Here is a 19424-nt window from a genome sequence, read left to right on the forward strand (position 1 = left end):
GAATGTCCATCATTCTATGTGAGGATGAGAGATTAAATTCTTCCGATTCTTTCAAAAGGTCTGCATCTAAGTCTTCGAAGGTGGGGAATATAATAATTCGTAGTCCACGTGGGACTTGTTTGATATCCAAATAACGTTTTAAGATAATGGAATCCCACCACCTGGATACTTCCTGTTTTACAACGATCGAGTCAAGGGGAACTAGCTTATTTCAGGACTAATATCTGCTCGTAATGTTATGCCTCAGGAGGCTATATCGCTATTTGTTTTTCTTAAACTCAGACACAAATATAGTTGTGCATCTTCTTTCCTTAAGTTCAATTACCTCTTTGAGTCTTTAAACATCCATCTTCACAATATTAGCGCGTAATACTTTAAACCGCAGATACTTGAAAAAACATAGCTATTTTCATTTAGATTTTGGCAATTGCTTCCTATCTTTACGTTTATCTCTATAAAAATCATGGATTGTATTTTTTTGTAATTAAGTTACGTTTGGCCTGATATGTCCTCTCGAGACTAATTACCTTCGTGAACTTTAAAACACGTGTCTTTTTGATTTATTTCTTTCAGGGCTTACTATAGCCAGTCCTCCGACTTCACTTATCATGGCGGAGCCAGTAATCATACTAAGTAAGAAGGCATTAACATCTTATTTTAACTCAAATGGATATATCGTTTGGGGATCTTACCTTCCTGAGGAAATTTAACAATACAGCACTTCCTTAACTAAACGAATTAACGAAACACAAGACTATTTGATTATTTGTCTTACTATTTAGGGACCACTATTTAGAAGACCATACGAAGATCGTCACAACGACCAATTACCACAGACAGTATAGCCGAGTACCCTGGGTTACAACAATTTGAAATATGGTCAATCTTTCCTAAACATTAGGTATAGTATTTGATATTTTATACGCCTTCGGACCAACACAGGTTTCCTTTCAAGTGATACTATTTTCTAATGTTTTTTATTGTTTTTTATTAGAACAATTGTTGGAGACTTGTTATTCCTCAACGTAAGCTGTATACATATCAGGACCATTTCTCGTGGTTTAAACATCACTTTCCCACAATTACACGGGTAACAATTACGGGTATTTACCTTATCTATTAAACGTCCAAAACTTTTTTGTTAAGCATATATAATAAATATACAAAACGTTTTTCTGTCCGTTGCCTATTCTTAATTTTGCTCTTTCACATCTTTTTATAGAATCTTCTTGAATTCGTGAGCGCGGTTTTGAAAATTAAATAATCGAAACATCATTGGCACAAGCTTAAATGCATGACTGATATTCACACCGTTTCAAGACTGACAAGAAAAGGTCAGTACTTATGCCGTATTTGGGGCATTCGGACTTTGTCTTAGCTATTCTTGCTCAATGATTGACTTTTTAACACTTGGTATGGTGATGGGATAAATAAAACTTTTCTTCACTGCCCTTTCCTTCGTTTGGAGTAACATACACTACTTTCTTTTTCTGCTCTCCGTTAGTACTTTTTCTCCTTTTCCCATTCTTTATCCCGCAATTTTTATTCTTTATCACAACAACTTTTTAACCATTTGAAATAACGAAAAATTAAAATATATAAATCGCAACACATATCCTGTTCAGTCAAAGAAGATCTTGATATTTTTTCTACAGCCCTGAGTAAGTCACTATACGTGACGAAACACGTGTCGGCTGTCATCCATTTGGATCAAGATTTGGAGACTATGAGTCTCTACTCTACGAACTGATGACTAGAACCAAATGTATTAGGGAACTCTGATTTGTGCTTACGATTGCGACTTTCCTTTTCGTGTAAAATTCTCAATTAAATTATTCTTTGTCATATATTACTGTGAGGACCTAATCTGTTCTGTAGCCAGTTTCTTACTGATAATATTTTGTTCTCTGCTTTTGTGGCTAATAACCAATACGAACAACAACTGTGATTTTGGAATGCTGGGATATCTTTGTCTAAAGTAAAGTATTTCATGAGAACCCTCAACAAAGCTTTGCCTGTTGCAGTGGCTCAGGGGGGAGATTTAGAATGGAGTTGACACCACTTCTTACGCAACTATCAAAACACCTCTCATTGCATGACCAGATGTGCGCCAATCACCAATGATGCTGGGATGACCAGGTAATGATAACATCCTGGTGGAACCCAGCTGGGAACCCCGGCATTATGCTCAATCAGTGAAGCAGTAAAGCTAGAAGAAGAGCTAGGGACATTGAAATCCAAGTAGGGGACCAGGTCCTAATCAGGGATACTTATAGCAATACAAAAAGATGATGGAAGGAATGCTGAACATTGTCAATCATTCACCCACTGTCACATATCGGAGTTAAATTCATCCTGATCTGGTAAACAAGTATCCTGGTGTCTGATGAGAGGTGCTATCCCGAAACCACGCCCACAATGCTTATTTTTCAGTCCAGGGAGGACTTGGCCTTACAATTCGGGCTGGACTGTTCCCATGTGTAGAAGGGTCAAGGGCGATTTGCATATGGCTAGGTCTAAACTGGGGTGGCATGGTGAGCAGAAAACGATGGATTTAACCCTGATCTGTAACTGGAGGTGAATGTCTGACAATGTTCATCATTCTGTCCATCATCTTTTCATGTTGTTATAGTCGCCCTAAATGGGAATGCCACTGGATTCAAGCTAGCCTGGCTAATAATATTAATAATAATAATAATCATAATACAGAAATGTATAGAGCACGACAGCTACCCCAAACAGAGGTGTCCAGGCGCTATAGCAGTAAGCGGCATGAGAAATGAGAAAGCCAAAGAGATCTAACCTAGGCTAAAGAGCCAGGTCTTTAGGAACTTTCTGAACATCGGCTCCGATTGGATTTGGTGGATATTATTCGGCAGGGAATTCCAAAGCTTAGCTGCCACCACTTTGAAGGATCTGCCACCTAAGCGAGCTTTAGCAAAGCGAGGTGTGCACAGCAGGTTCTGAGAGTTATACCTCAGTGAGACGTTTTGTTGGTATTAGCATAGCCAGTGTTTAAGGTAAGTGAGACATTTGCCATGTATCACCCAAAAGGCCAAAGTTAAGGCCTTAAACTCAAACCTTCTCGCAACCGGCAGCCAGTGGAGCTGTCTTATATGCGTAGAGATGTGATGTTGAAATGGCACATGTCTAATGAATCTCACAGTCGCATTCTGTACCATCTGCAGTCTCCTGACCAGATAGGCGGGCAGACCCAGGTATAGGCAGCTAGCATTGTCCAGCCTAGATGTTACTGTGGCATGGACAATGACTCTGCGACAGTCCTCCTGCAGTAGATGTAAACATTTCCTCAGGCTTCTTAATTTGCTGAAGCATGAGGCTGTCACCTGCTGAATTTGAGCTGTGAAAGAGAGATCTACTTCCCATTTCACACCCAATTTTTTTGCCGTGGTTGCTGGAGTAGGCGGCAGGCCCATTTCTGCCAGTCAATGTATGACATTGTTCTGCATTCTGTCCATCAACTGTTGTTTTTTTATTTGTCACCCCGAGTGGGAAGGGTATGCCCAGACGTGGGTCCCGTGCTCTCCATGCCACTGGAATCAAGCTATCCTGGCTGAAGAGGGGTGAAACCCCAAAACCGGTCCTAGGATGCTCGTTTCCAGTCCAGGGAGGACCTGGCGTGGCAGTTCGGGCTGGACTGCTCCCATGAGGCACAGGGTCAAGACTGATTTGCATATGGCTAGGTTCAAACTGCAACGGCATGGTGAGCAAAAAAACGACGGATTTAGGCCCAGATCTCTGTACTGGGGTGAATGTATCACATTGTTCTGCATTCTGTCCATCAACTGTTGTTTTTGCATTTGTCACCCCGAGTGGAAAGGGTATGCCCAGACGTGGGACCCGTGCTCTCCATGCCACTGTAATCAAGCTATCCTGGCTGAAGAGGGGTGAAACCCCGAAACCGGTCCTAGGATGCTTGTTTCCAGTCCAGGGAGGACCTGGCTTGGCAGTTCGGGCTGGACTGTTCCCATGAGGCACAGGGTCAAGACTGATTTGCATATAGCTGGGTTCAAACTGGAACGGCATGGTGAGCAAAACAACGATGGATTTAGGCCCAGATCTCTGTACTGGGGTGAATGTATGACATTGTTTTGCATTCTGTCCATCAACTGTTGTTTTTGCATTAGTCACCAAATAGCAGCTGCCGGCGGAATAGCCTTGGTGAAGAACAACACTTCTGTCTTCCCTGCATTAGGTTTAAGTTTATTATTGTTCATCTACTGGGCGATGTCTCTCAGGCATCCCTTGAACCTAGTGAAGGAGTCCACGGACTGGTCCTTGAAGGAAAACACCAGCTGGGTGTCGTCAGCGTAATGAGGAGTGATACCCCAAAACCGGTTCCAAGATACTTGTTTTCCGGTCCCGGGAGGACCTGCCTGGCAGTTCAGGCTGGACTGTTATCATGGGTAGCAGGCTCAAGACTCATTTGTATATGGCTGGGTCCAAACTGAGGTGACAAGGTGAGCAAACAAAATATGGATTTAACTCAGATCTATGACTAGGGGTAAATGTTTGGCAATGTTCAGCATTTCGTCCATCATCTTTCTGTATTGTCCTAATCAGGGCTAGACAGCCTGGCTGGTAATTTCGATCAGCTTCGAAAAAGGGCTGTGAGCAAGGGAGAAAGGAACCATGTTGTATGCATGGCAGGGTGGGAAGACAGTCAAATTGAACATCTCGTAGTCCAAGAAAGTGGAATCCCCTCCAGAACCCACAGTGGATGCACAGTTGTAAACCACAGAACACACATCGCCTCCAAGCCTCTGCATTCTGTCAACCTGGGCAGGCCTGGGTGGACACTAGGGTTTCCACCTGGCTGATTTTCTACCAGAACAACCGGTATTTTAATGTCCCAAGTGGCACACAAATAAGCAAACTCACCTAAAATAAGCAAACTCACCTAAAGCTGGTATTTTTAGTCTTCATCTGTATATACTTCATACAGCAAATATAAATAGAAAGTGCTTTTACATGCTTTCTCGAGCTATTCTTAGCCTTTATCTGTATGTACTTTAAAAGGCAAATATAAATAGAAAACACTTTTACATATGCTCTGGGGCTGTGTTAACGATCCCTGACTAATAATTAAGGTAAACAAAGGCAGAAAAGTCATACAACAAATTAATATATGCAATTTTCTTTAAAGTTCCATTTAGTATAATGCATTGGCCTTTGCAGGCTCTTAAAACAACTAATAAAATTAGATGTATGCTTATACTTAGGATACTTATTGCTAGATGTACCATCTGAATACGATTGTCTATTATTACATATATAGCAGTGAATAAAATTGTAATGTGGTTTCTTGCCTATAAAGAAATGCTAAATATGTGTTAAGTATAATTGATGTGTAGACAAAGGATTACTACACATATGGGGGATAATCTATTATAACATTGTCTGTGGTCTCTTCTGTAAAAAGATTTTATGAATTGTTTATTATTTTTAAAAAAAATGTTTTATCACTGTATACAAAAATACTTTTCAATAAAGGAGGAGATATTTTTACTTAAAATACGGTTTATAGTTTGGATGCATTATGTGTGTGTGTGAATAGTATGAGGAAGAGTAAGTAAATAAAAAAATCAATAATAACACAGGGAACAATACTTTGTTATTAGAAAAGTTAGAGCTATCCACGAGTAGCAGTCATATGTTCTTTAAATTGCAAAAGACTGGGGCTTACAACGCCACCCTGTTCATTCTTCCCACGAAGCTTTCTCCAAGCATTTCTCACCCTTTTGGCACTCCTGATAAAACTGCTTAAATCCCCTTTCAACTTCTTAAACCATGCTGGTTTAAATTCTGGGGGGGATTGCGTTGAAAATTAAGGCGAATTTGGGGAGGAAGACATTTGCAACACGTTAGATCTTCCTATGAATGAGAGATGGAGGCCTCCTCATACATTAAGCAGTTTTTTAAACTCCCAAAGCTACCTTATCAAAATTAATCTGGGCTAATTTCTCTAGGTCATGCACTACTTGGATTCCCAAATACCTTATTTCCTATTTTGTAAGGTCACTAGTATGTTGGGTGTTCCATTCCATAATCTCGTTTTTTTGTTGATTAATACAATAACCGGATACTTTCCCAAAGTCTTCCAGGATATTCCAAATTGCTGCTAGTGACTTTGCTAGAGGTTCTGTAAAGACCATTGAGACATCGGCATACCGACCAATTTTTTTCCCTTACCCTTTGCAAACAAAAGGGATGATATTCTTACTTGCTCTTATTTTATTTGCTAGCGGCTTTATATAGAGATTAAAAAGCAGAGGTGAAAGTGGACACCCCTGCCTGATCCCACTTCTGATTTTTATCTGCTTGGTTAGGCTCCAATTAAATAAGATCCTATCTGTGGGGTTTTTATACAGGGATCTGACTGCACCTAAAAAGCCTCTCCTGAATCAAGTTGCTTGATTACACTATACAGGAAGAGATAACTGACCCTGGTGAAGGCTTTGGAAGCATCGATGGTCAGCACCGTCAGGGGGAGGGGTACTAGCCTTACCAGCCAGATATATTCTTGCCTATTAAATCATGTGTCAATTCATGTAGTTTCCTTCCCTTAATGAACCCCTTCTGGTCTTTATGAACTAAGACATCGACCACCTTTCCGAGCCGCTTTGCTAAAATCTGTGTAAAGATTTTACAATCGCAATTTAAAAGACAGATCGGTCTATAAGACTCGCAAACCTTGGGATCTTTATTTTGTTTAAGAATTATGTTTATGATAGCCTCATCCCAGTAGTGTGGAAGGTCCTGTCTATTCGCAAGGGCCAAATTAAAAAGTTATTTCATAGTAGGAGTAAATTCTTCATTTAATACTATGTATATTTCATTTGGGAGGGTATCTGGGACAGCTGCTTTTCCTCCTTTTAAGTGACAGATTATCTTAAAGACTTCTTTAGAGCTAATATCATCATTCAGTTCATCCTTAGAGGCCGCTTTTATAGGCTGAATTTCTAGCTCTTGAAGCTATGTCTTAATTTCATCACCCCCTACCTCCAGATTTTCTGTATAAAGGTTTCGGAAAAATTGTGTGAAGGCATGTTCTATCTCTGAGACTAATTTACCCGTTGCTTCGCTTCTAATGGACTTGATCGTATTCCTCTTGTGCTCTAGTTTGGTTTTCCAAGCCAGCAGCTTTCCGCACCCCTCCCCATGTTGGGAAAGTTTACAAGCTCCCCATTGTCTCCTCACTATTGCCTCCAGGTAGCCTGCCAACTCTAACCTTGCCTTCTTTAGCTGTTCTTCAATATAAGTCAAGATTTGAGTATCAGGGACGTTCTCGGACTCCCTTACTAAGATCTGCATTGAGGATTCAAGTTTACTAATATTCTTCCTTACCCTTTTATTTTGAGATGCAGTTAGGCCAGTTAGGGTGCCTCTTAAAAAAAGTCCCTGTATATATCCCAAACTGTGCAGAGGGGCAAGACGCTTTGCTTGAAAGAAAGAACTAATGTGTGGCTTCTTTCAGCCTCTCCATTACTTGTGGGCCCGGATCATATACCTTGTGTGAGATGCCAGCATTTGCCAATACGATAGCCTCACCAGAGGAACATGGATCCAAACATGTAGAGATTTCTTGCCGGCATCCTGAAAAAAGATCACTTTGCATTCTGGACTACATTTCTAAAAACCATACACTACATAAATGTGGATCATTTCTGGTATTTATTTTATATTACATAGACAATAACACGTTGGTTCGACTTGCAATGTAGTGTCACTCAAAGTCACGTATAGACATTCACATGTGTACACCAAAAACAGAAATGTCACACCTAGGCAAACTCAAAATGGGTCAGCTTTAATCTTAAAGATATTCTGTCCTGCGGAATGGCGTTAGTGTCCGCTTATTTCTCCTTGGGTTAGCACACTAGTTGTTCATGAGAACTATGTGGCCGCTAAGAGAGAGCGTCGTTTATTTCTAATTTTGCAATTCCTAGCTAGCATCAGTTGAGAGTTCGGAAAATGCATTTATGATAGACACGAGCGCACTGGGGCTCAAGTAGGTTAATGGTACCAGGCGATAACACATTTTTCAGCACAAAAATCATCTTGCCAATGTCCGGTGTGCTTTAGCAACGAAGCAGAACAGAGACGAGTCGAAAACGTTTCTATTCCAACTTAGACACTCCGTTAGGCGCATTCGGTATGGTCATCGGTCTCACAGAAAATGTTTCCGACCGAATAGCATGAATCACGAACTCAATCCAGTCCAAAACGATAACTATGTAGACAGTTTACAGTCGGCTGTATGTTTGGGAAGGAAAGTAATATTCCTCTGCTATTAAGGTCGTTAAGTTATGTTTCGGCGTTCATCTTGGATTGGGGCTTTACCTTAACTGTGCAACGGATGTCTGATCGCAGGGGCGGGTTTTAGCCTGTGCCTCCATTTTTAATATGTACGCCCCCACACGCAGGCTCCTGCGCATGCGTACGCACGCACGAGCCGCCACTTGGCTGTGCTGGGAGAAGGCCGAAAGATGCCGGCCGTTTCCAAAGGAGATGGGATGCGCGGCTTGGCCGTGTTCATCTCCGACATCCGCAACTGTGAGTGTGGGGATGGGAGCGGTCCTAGGAGCAAGCTTGGTACTTCCGGTCAGGGAGAGCGAGACCGGAAGTGGCAACACCTGAGACCGGAAGTTATGTTAAAGCAGCTGTCAAAGCTCAGTAGAGTCCATGCATTTATCTGTCAATTTCTCTCATTACCTGTCAGCGTCTAGATTAATTTGCCAATGATGTACTTCTCACTGCATGTTAGAAGTCCCTTGTCGTGTCTAAATGCCAATGCTTACCTTTATCTTTAAGTGTCTTCCAGCCTCTGTCAATCCATTTCAATTCATTCTTGTGTCTTTACCTGATAATTACATCACCAGATTGGAATGAATTTTGAAGTGACATCACAACAATTTTCAAGATGGATTGATATGTGTTTAGTGGATAAAATTAAAACTAAAATGATGATTAAATCTTTTGACTAAGTATTTTTAAGAGAAGGATTTCCTGTTTTAACTGTGAATGGAGTTCAATTTAAGTCAAATGCTGGTACTAAACAAAAATTTACTGAACTTTATAATCCTAGTGGCAATAGCATTGCGGAGATAGACAACATAGTGATTAAAGGTGTTTTTCAACCTTTTAATCGCAGCAACAAGTATTGCAATACTGAATTAACAAGCATTTGTAAAGCAGTAGGTCTCGCAATTGCGAGATTTTGAGCTATTGGCATTGTAAATGACAATGCCTTTTATTTGTGTTTAATAAAACCTGCAATAATAAAAGGCATTATCATTTACAATAGCAATAGGTCAAAGTTTCAAAAATGCGAGACCTATTGAAGTGCAAATGCTTGTTGTTTACAAAGGCCCCATGCTGCGTTTTCACATTAATAGAGGCCACGCTCCTTTCTTTAGACGAGCCGTGTCTAAAGAAAGGTCCGTGGCCTCTATTAAAGTGAAAGCGCGGTATGGGGCACTTTTACCAAAAAAAGCATTTGTTTGTCAAGGTGACAAATGCTTTTTTTTTGTAAAAGCGCCCTGTGAAAGTGCGCAATATTTTAGGAACGCACGTAGTGCCTGCAGTAGGAGAAACTATAAAAGAAAATTGTGCTTACAGAGTAAATAAGACGTACTGTGTAACAACCGAAGTAAAAGGGCCAGTCCTCATCGGAGGTTACAAGTGAAGACAAGTTGGCACTAAGGAGGGACTAACAAACCTATTAATGAATCAGAGGCCAGCATTTACCGAAGGACAATGATACAAGCCAATGACAAATATGCGTGGAGAGTGGGCGGGGCTTCAAGTCCATACTCCAACACAGCATGGCTCGCAGAGCAGCGCATGCGCTGCCGAGGCTCAACCTAAAAAGAATGTTTTGGGCATACTGTTTAACTCCACATGCTTCTGTAGGTGAAAGTCAATTTGCCTTAATGAGAGGACGCACCCCGTAATCTAAAGTAAACCCTGGATGGATGAATAGAAGTAGATTGGTATGCTGATACGGTCAACAATCGCATCTTAGCTTCACAGTAAAAAAACAAACTTTATTATGATGATAAACATAATACAAATAAAACTAATTTAAAGGTTGGACAATGTATTCAGGTCAAGACTTCTAAAAAGGTAAAAGCAAATTTAGTAATCTGAAAAAAGTTGCCACAGCAATGGATAACACTGGAATCAGAAGATTGCATTACATGGCATATGAGTGGTATTGTGTTAAGTAAAAATTGTAATAGAAAGTTTGATCCAGTTGATGCTAACAAACCTGTAAATGATTTTTTGTGTTTAAAATCTGTGAAAAATTAGTGTACAAGTATGAGTGATGTGCATGGTTGAATTTTAAGGGAAATGCCATGTTTATTGGATTTAAGGATGGAAGTGTCTGAAGAAAGGAGCAGTACCTTATCCTTTCAGGAGAAAGAAAGTGTCAGAACAAGCACTGTTGGAAAAAGAATTTAAAAACCTAAAAAATTTGAAGAATTTGTTTGTCTATTGGTTTATAAAAGTTGGGGATGTGTAGTATTGTACATAGATTGTAGAATGCTTTATGGTCTGTTTTCCTTATATAAATATGGGTGGTTTGGAATGTTGAGGTAGAAGGAAGAGGAGCAGTGGCTGAGACAGCACATGGGCACACTGCTTTACAGAAATTATACTTTAATAAAGGAGTTAAGTTATATTCTGTGTGTACACTCGTTACTTCTGTGAGCCAGGTATTCTGCATCACATTTAACAAAGAAATCGGACTTCTGCTTGCTTCCCTCCAGAGTAGCCTGTTAGCCACACTCTTTTCCTTATTTTTATATCCGCGCTTGCCTTGGGTCAGCTTTGTTATGTGATGGATGCATTAAATCTGTTAAAACATTGTACCTTAGAGAAATTTTCCCAAGCCGCCCTTTATTGCATTGTGCTCTTCAACACTTTTTCGTGTATGTTTCAGTATTTCTCTTGCAAGCTAATATGTCGGAGCCTCAAGGATTAAGATGCTTATAATAGTCATCATGACACCCGCCATTTACTGTGGTTACATATTAACAACAAATCATTGTTTAGAAAGATTACATTTTTATTCACTTTATGCAAAGGATATACATGTTATGTTGAAAAGGGGAGTGCCAATAAAAATATTGCCACTTCCAAAGACCATGGATGTTCTGTGGAAGTACACCAGCAGTAGAGTACACCATCGACTATAGATTTCACGTGGTTTTGAGGAGCACAATATTTACAAACCTAAGGAAACTGGCACAAACCTACATGGAGTACTCATGGTTCTTGTGTTAAAGTAGTTTATCAAAAATCTTGTCAGTTTGTATCGTAGTACTTGTAGTTCTTTATTACTATTAAGATAAACAAGACAAGGCTCACTATCTTAAGGAAAACAGGATTGGGTGCTCAAAACTGGTACAGAGCAAGTTCAGATGTCTCTATTACATACGTTGGAAAAAAAATGAGGGTCTCCTTTCACTTCAAAAATATTTTTCGTCACATTTTCAAATAAATAGGAGTTTACGACATGAATAAGAATGTTAGCTTGAACCTGATGATGGACAGTTTCAGCGATAGCTTGATTTGACCAGTTGTGCCTTGTCATAGTGTCGTGTAGTTTCTATAACCCTATATAGAATCTGCGTGTTTAGACAACATAGACTGTGGGATTGGCGTCCAGACTGATTCCAGACACCCCCACGGGTATGTTTGCCTGTATACCAGCTAGCTTACAGTGCCACTAGAAACCCCTCTTACCAAGGAAACAATCGTTCTTGGCAACTATCAAAAATGACAACTCTGTCCCTTTCGGGGATCGTGGAAACAGTACAATACTTTATCCTCTATCACTCGTGTTCACTTTGTCTCAGAGAGATACACAGAGTAAATGGTGGGAACATTTTTAATAAGAATGTATTGAACCAGCGTCATTCTAGTGTAAAATAGGTGTGCTGAAACAACCATTTGACAGAAACAGATATCAATGATTATAAGCTCCAACAGAGTAAAATGATGGTAGATATCTACCATAGTGCTAAAACAATGAATACAGGCAGGTATAAAAATACATGACAGTAATAATGCGTACTCCTACGATGCAACCCTAACTAGGTGTACCTAAGTGTGCCTAGCATGTATGTAGGTGTGGAGCCAAGAATCCCTCTAGGATAAAGTCAACCCCATTACCTGAAGTGAGAGACTGTGGGACCCTGTCTTGGTCTCGAGATGGACACCCTGCGAGGGATGTCAGACCACTGGGAGCTGGAGTGTCTGCGTGCAGGAACTGCAGCGTCTTGTGTGAGTGTCAGCATGGAAGTCCTTTTTCTCTTCTCCCTGCCTCAGCAAAGATATGGTGTTTATATACACAAAGTGGTACCCTGAGGGTATATACCTTGCTGTGTCATGTCGGACTTAGGATGACAGAAGCAATGACCCTTATACATAGTTATTATGCAGGAGATGGTAGTCCTGCTGAGTTTCCAAGAATCCTCCTGCATAATGAATGAGGCTAGTTTTCAGGGAAAACCCCACGTCCTGTTAGCAGTTAACTAGGTAAAAGGTCAGTCCCAAGAACCGTTATGTAGTCTAACGGCAGGGTAAATATAGGTGAGGAGTTAGGTTGCTACCTGAGCCTATATTGGGGTGCCTATATGGAACATAACAATGGGTGAGTAGTTAATCCAGTCATTTCCTGTTTCATTGCATTCGGGCAAGTATAGTTTTTATGTTATTACAGTAAATTGTCATACACCAAACTTTATATCCCTGAATACAAAGGTATATGAAGACAAGAGATTGCAGCAATGCTTAATTTTCGTCTTGCAATGAAATATACCTATGTGTATCACACATGAGGTGTGAAGAAGTCACACATTGACACACAGTGGCATAGGAAAGGTGCATATATTCTCACAGAAAGCTTGCTAGCCTTGTATTACCTGTTGTCTTAGTGTTGGACTTATCTTTCGTTGGTTATGTGTTGGTGTTCTTGTTTTTTTTGGGTTTTGTTTTCAGAGGGTGTGGGTGGTCTACTCTCTTTATAGCTGAAATCCCATTGCCATGATGCAGTTTGTGGCTCACTCCCACCTCCTCGCTTATAGTGCTTTACAGTAGAGCTTCTAACTCGCGTGTTAGGTTTCAATTTCAATTTCATTTTTTCTGTTGAATGTCAAGAATATTGCTGTTCAAAGCCAACTCTGCGGATGCTTGAAGCCAGCCATCCATGCTTTCACCGGTTTAGAAATTAAATTTGCTCCAGCAGCAGAAAGTGGTTTAGAAAGAGAAGTGTGCAGGACTCTGGGTCACATGAATTGCCCTTCAGTGCAACAAGCAACTATACAGAGCCAAAAAAGTGTTGCAGAATTTTGAGAGCGTGGACTGGTCTGCAAAGCTACCTACATCCTAATTTCAGTTAAAGATTGATCTGCTTATAAAAATGTTTGCACCTTAAGGTATCCTCCAGTTTAGAGAAAAACAGTCTTGTTTATCCAGCCCTGCAGCCCTAAAAGAAATTTAATTCCGTTGTTACATCACTTTTAGTCATTTTTGCTACATAAAAAATATAAACATTTTACTGCAGGTGGGATTTATTTTTTAAATAAATCTATCTTTAAATTTGTGACATTTGTAATTAAAAATAAAGTCAATAGTACTGTATCATTTTGTTCTCATTTTTAAACAAAGATATACAAATAATTTACATGAATTAACTTACAAATATTTTAACTACTTTTTTTAAAGTTTATTCAACTTTTAAAAATGTCTCTATACTTTAGCATCAGGAGATCTTCACGGGAGATCTCCACCCTAGTGTCGGAAACCTCTTCCTACATGTGAAAATTTGGTAATAGCAAATGTATATTCGTAAATATGGTTTCATCCCCTGCTTTTAATAGGTGGGGACATATAAATCAAAACTTTCCATAAAATTTACACTTGCAAATGGTAAATAGGAAAAGAAGTAAATTAAGTGTAAAAGTAGATTTACATGTGTAGATTTACTTAGATGTAAATTTACCGTTTGTGAATAAGCCTTTTTACCTTTGGTTTTCGTTGATCACTCCTATTGTTTTTGCAGATCTCCAGAATACCTGATTTAGCATCATAAATAACCTTGATGGTTATTTATCATCAACATTCTAAATGAAAGTTGTAACTAAAGGTGTATTCTGTGTGCTCCATCAGTTGAGAAGAATCTTTCTTTAAGTAGACACCGTCTTGCACTCACATAGTTTTTACACTGGTCAGTTCCAAATCTGAATATGCTAGCACCCTATGGGTTGGCCTGAGAACTAACACAGCCGACAGTCAACATCAGTGCTCTCCCTAGTCTAATATCCTTTAGCAAAGGCCTAAAACTCTTTACTCTCATAATTTTCTCCTCACTGCTTATCATAGAGGTCTGGCCTACAGCATTCGTCATATTGTGAATTAGTAATGCACATATAGAGGAATGAATGTGCAGTGTCATGAGATTCAAAGCTCTCATGCATGCACAGAAAACCAACACTGGATTTTATTTACTTTCCTTTCTCCCTTTGCTGGCAACTCAGATGCTCCATGGCAGCCTCAAAGCAGGAATCCAGCGCTGGCCATTGTAACCAGCATGCCATGATTCCTAACGAGGATCAGATAGAGAAGAAGGGTCCAGTTTAAGAGGAAGGCTCACTTCAAATCCTCTCCTAACTTCTTCATAGGACTGGAAGCTGAGCCCTAACAGAAGCTGGGGGCAAGGGGAAGGATCCTGCCTCTGCAGCTTTGGGTGGCTCCTCATTAGCCTCAGGAATGCTCTGATGTATGCCATGTTAGCCCCAGTTTAGCAGATATTCTGTGCTGCCTGAGGCATGTTCAATATCTCTGCTAAATAAAAATTATTGTGCCTGTGTGAGGGGACCGTAGTTGAACTACTCCCTTAGCATTCACACTCCAGACACCCATCTACAGAGTGCTGTGTTTTAAACAACACTCTGTAGCTCGATGTCGTTCAGCCCCTCCTCCTCTTCCTATCATTCGAAGCCTCTGGAATGGCCGGAAGGGCTCAACTTTGCATTACAGAGTTCATGTAAGCACAAAAGTTGTGTTTGCTTGAACACTGCTAAATTAAATGATTACACTTGTAATAATTTAATTTAGCAGTGACTCCGTGACAGCCTATAGAAAGCAGAGAAACAACACCCTTAAGTCCCTGAAGAAGAGCCACCCCAATGCGATTGTCTGTTTGGAAGAAGTGGGAAACAGATGAAGCATTTTGTGATAGCACAGATCTTCTCAATTAGCTTTTTCAAGAGAGGAAACAACCTCTCACTCGCTCTTCACATCATCAGACTTTGTTCCATTGAGTTATGAAGTACCTAAAGGCTTGGCTTCGTTATCCCTGTTATATAATATGTCTGTATTGCCTTTGACCCGTTTATTGTGTCTAATGCAGAAATTAATTTGTCTTTGGTTGCAAGTAGTGCGCAGTGGCCATCATATTTGGGGACCAGAACTTATTTTTTATCCACAAATTTTGACCTGGAAAGAGTAAGGCAGAAAAGAGAGAAAGAAAGAATAAGGAAAAGACGTTTAGGAGATAGCTGGGATGAAAAAGAAATCAAAAAGTAGGGAAAAGTGACAAGGTAGTGGAAGAAAGAGGCATAAGGTGGAATCTAGATAAGATAGCTTTGATACATTGCAACCTGGGCGTGTGGTAGCACTGGTGACAGACTCTTAAGAAAAACCTTAGATGCCAGTGCTTATTTTTATTTATTTATTAAAACTTAAGCATTGGTTTTTATGAATTAGTATTATACAGATCTCCTGACAATAAATTGTTTCTTTCCATTAGCAATGCTTATGAGTCTAAACATGCTAGTAACGTATGGAGCAGTACAAACAAGTTGAAACTAAACCCATAAACCAAAGTGCTAGGGATTGGCCACAAAATTGTCCTTTACAGGCTGTCTCTCTCACCACCTGACCTTGGTTAATGACCATCTGCCTGTATATATCATTCGGCACCCATGCCAGAAAGCCCAGGAAGCAGCTGTCATAAAAGCCCATTTTTCACTTGTCGATGTGCAGTCTGCTTCCACACCCTATATATTCTAACTCTGTTAGCACTGGTGTTGTTCTTTACTTTTCAAATGTAGACTATGCGCATTCTGTCTGTACATCTCCTATCAGATCTTAAGTGACAGCAGAGTTTTTTGGAATGTCTTCTGTTGAGCCTTAAGGCCATAGTTCATGTATGATCTGCACAGGTACATCACACGCTACATTAGGTTCCTAGAGTAGCTGACTTCAACATCCTTTGCTTTGTCCATCAGGTATTCTATAACAGAAGAAGCATAATGGTGATGTCTGGGGTGCTTGCATATTTTTGTGTTACTGACAGTTGCTTGGGGCAGCATTCTAGTCTATCTTTGTTTTTCCCCACTTTGCCACTCTTGGCAGGGACCAGTCTTATGCAAATCAGACCTGGCCAAGTCCTCTGTTGATGGGAACATAAGCTTTGTTTGGCGTCATCAATGAGACGAAGTGTAAATCTTGTGGCACAGTATGCACGGAGCCCACATTTGTGTGTGTCTTTTGCACTTAGAGCATCACCCTGAATCAAAAAGGTATTGGTGGAATTCTTTCAGATTTCTCAGTCACGGCCAGTCGCATGGTCCGCATTCTAGACATCATTTTTTTTTGTTGCCAACCTTGCACTCCATATGAAGACCATCCACCTGCAAATCAGATTTGGTCCTGCTTCCAGGGTAATAGTCTAGCCAGATGTCATTAGTGGCAGGTGTAGATATTGTGCCCAACGATAGTGGGATGCAATAATGCAGTTGTGTTAATTAAATCCATTTTGTGAGATCCCCACAGGCAAGGAATTATTCAGTTGCATTTGCAATTCTGTGAAGAATATTGTATCTTCTTTCTAGACACTGTAATATATCTTAATCCTGGCTATTTCAAAGTTTGCAATGTTTCTCTCAGCTTTTAACTTGTGCTTTGATTTCCATTGAACCAGATTTAGACAATTTCACTTTAATTGTGCATCAAGGATCCTTTGGTAGGAATGGAAGGCATAATTTATGACTTTTGCTTTATATGTATTTTATTCTAGGAGTTGGGTTCAGAGTTTTATTAGATAGTGTCTGTATCAAGAGAGGTCAGATCTTGACATATGTACATTTCTTTTTGGATTTTATAAGAACCTAATGGAATTGGTTCACTGTTGGTATTTAATTTCATTTAGGTAAAAGCAAAGAAGCCGAAATCAAGAGGATCAATAAGGAGCTGGCCAACATTCGATCTAAATTTAAGGGTAAGTCTCTAAATCCTCTTTTCTCCTGTACATTTCACTACATTTACAGATTTCTTTTATCTTAGTGCCTCAAAATATGCAGTGGAAATTCAAACCTTTTTTCCCCTCAATTTAGACATGTTTGCTGGAATAGCTCCCTCTCCTGTTTATTTCCCTTCTCTAAAATGATGATTTTTTTAGGTGTTCTGTGTGGAAAGATAAAGATGGTATAGAGAAACAAAAATCAAATACTGACTGTGTGCATTTTGATCCCAGAATCACCTGCTCTGTGTGCACTTCACCATGAGGGATATGATCATACTGCATTGTAATGAAGCTCCTCATTTCAGTCTATTGATTGGTAATGTTTGCTGTGCCCTGCATTGTTACATCTTGTGTCTATCTGTTTTATTGCAGCTTGTGGTATTTGAGATAATATACCTGCTTTTTAGCTTTTGTAATTGAGTGTGTTAGAATGTTTACCTTTCCAGTAGTGCACACCCCCCGTGATACTGGTGATCCATCGGTAGTTCGATTCTTCCTTGCATCCTTTGCTTATAGTAATCTGAAACCAGTTATTCCAGGTACCTTCCAGTCAACTTGTATTGCAGTCCATACCTTGCTTAACTCCGTTTTTCAAGTGACTTAAACCAAATTACATCTTAATACAAAATACTTGTGAACGTCCCAATTTTAATGTGAAAGCCCAATAATGTGCAACTTTGCAAATGTTCTTCCAGCGTGGAATGATACATCTCCTCCAACCTGACGAAGTGGTCTCCACTGATCCCTGCCTTATTCCCATCAAGTCTTAAAAAGTTCATAACTATCCATTCCTGAACATCTGAGAGACAGTCTTCTACTTGTCAGATGCCAACTGAAGAGAAATGGTCAAATATCCAGCAGAAGTTCTTTGTCGTCATGTGAGAGTGCCTTGAACCCAAATGTCTACATCAGCACCCTACAATGGCTGAACATAATAGTTGAATTGACTAGGGGAGAGTGCCCATTCCTGTGAAATTCCACAACTCAAATGCATCTCATTAGATTGAAAAAGAGGGCGAGCCACTACCTGTGTATTTTTTCTAAGAAAAGATCTAAACCATCCCAGGACCAAGCAGGTCATTCAAGACCCACCTGGGCAGAGTGAGAAAATGCCTTTTTGTTCCGTGGTCACCTCTATTTTTTGCTGAATCGTTTCTGTGTTTTAGACTCTGCACACTGGTACACTACTGTACACTGCCCAAGGTATGTACTCTGACCCCTAAAGCATGTAGAAATTGGCTAATCCCCTGATTGGAATATTTTACTTTACTATAATGCCATAGTATATGGTGTTGAAACAACACGGATTGCACGGAAAGTTAAATGCAACCTGTGGACTTCAGCACTTATTGTGCCATCCACTCGCATGACACATGAAAACATGGCTTCAGGCCTATTAATGTAGCCTGGCTGCTACAGTTTAAACCTCCAGTAGGACCTGTTAAAATAACCTTTTTTGACAGGTAAAAACCTCCTTATTTAAATATGAATACGATACCCGTATATAGACCTTGTATTCTATTAGGTGTGGTGCATGGTGTTTAAAAGTGAGACATGTAGAATCGGGCCTTACGAACATTGAACGCCTGTGGGTAACATTGGGATTCATGATTGTGAAACGCAATATTGCTAGGAAACCGAGAACAATAGATGCCCCGACGTTGATGGAACAGAAAATGAATTTAGATTGGTGTATGCAGGCGGAAAGAGGGGTCTATGGGAGCAGGGGATGCCCACAAAAATGGGCAAAGGTTTGGGAGAAATGGAATAGCTATTGGGGAATGTTATGTGGTCTGATGGCCAGACAAGATCAGGAGCAATAAACGCTTTATCTGAAAGGGGATAAGGGGCCGGAGTGGGGGGAGAGAACCGTAAAGTTGACAACTATCATTCGATGATTGTTATTGAAATCAATAACAATCAATCAATATCAGTCTGTTTGAGAATTGTTAGATTATCATGACATGTATCCTGTAAAAGAGATGGTGTTTTGTTGCTTCAGTAAAAATATTTTAAAAAAAACAAAAAAAATGAGACATATAGAAATGTAATGTTACCATCTCCCCACAGTGTCACGGACCCA

General features: G+C 40.0%; 1 protein-coding gene across 2 annotated transcripts in view; it reads left to right on the plus strand.

The window, feature by feature from the left end:
• Nucleotides 1-8409: 8409 nt before the first annotated feature.
• The window catches only part of LOC146809392 (AP-2 complex subunit alpha-1), a 297343-nt gene continuing 286328 nt past the window's right edge, over nt 8410-19424 (plus strand). For both annotated transcript variants that reach the window (XM_085616210.1, XM_085616211.1), the window contains exons 1-2: nt 8410-8577; nt 17249-17317. In XM_085616210.1, coding sequence (XP_085472336.1) covers nt 8511-8577; nt 17249-17317 — 136 coding nt within the window. In that variant the 5' untranslated portion in view covers nt 8410-8510. The remainder of the gene's footprint in view (nt 8578-17248; nt 17318-19424) is intronic.

Source organism: Triturus cristatus, chromosome 7, assembly GCF_964204655.1.
Source record: "Triturus cristatus chromosome 7, aTriCri1.1, whole genome shotgun sequence".
Lineage (NCBI taxonomy): Eukaryota > Metazoa > Chordata > Amphibia > Caudata > Salamandridae > Triturus > Triturus cristatus.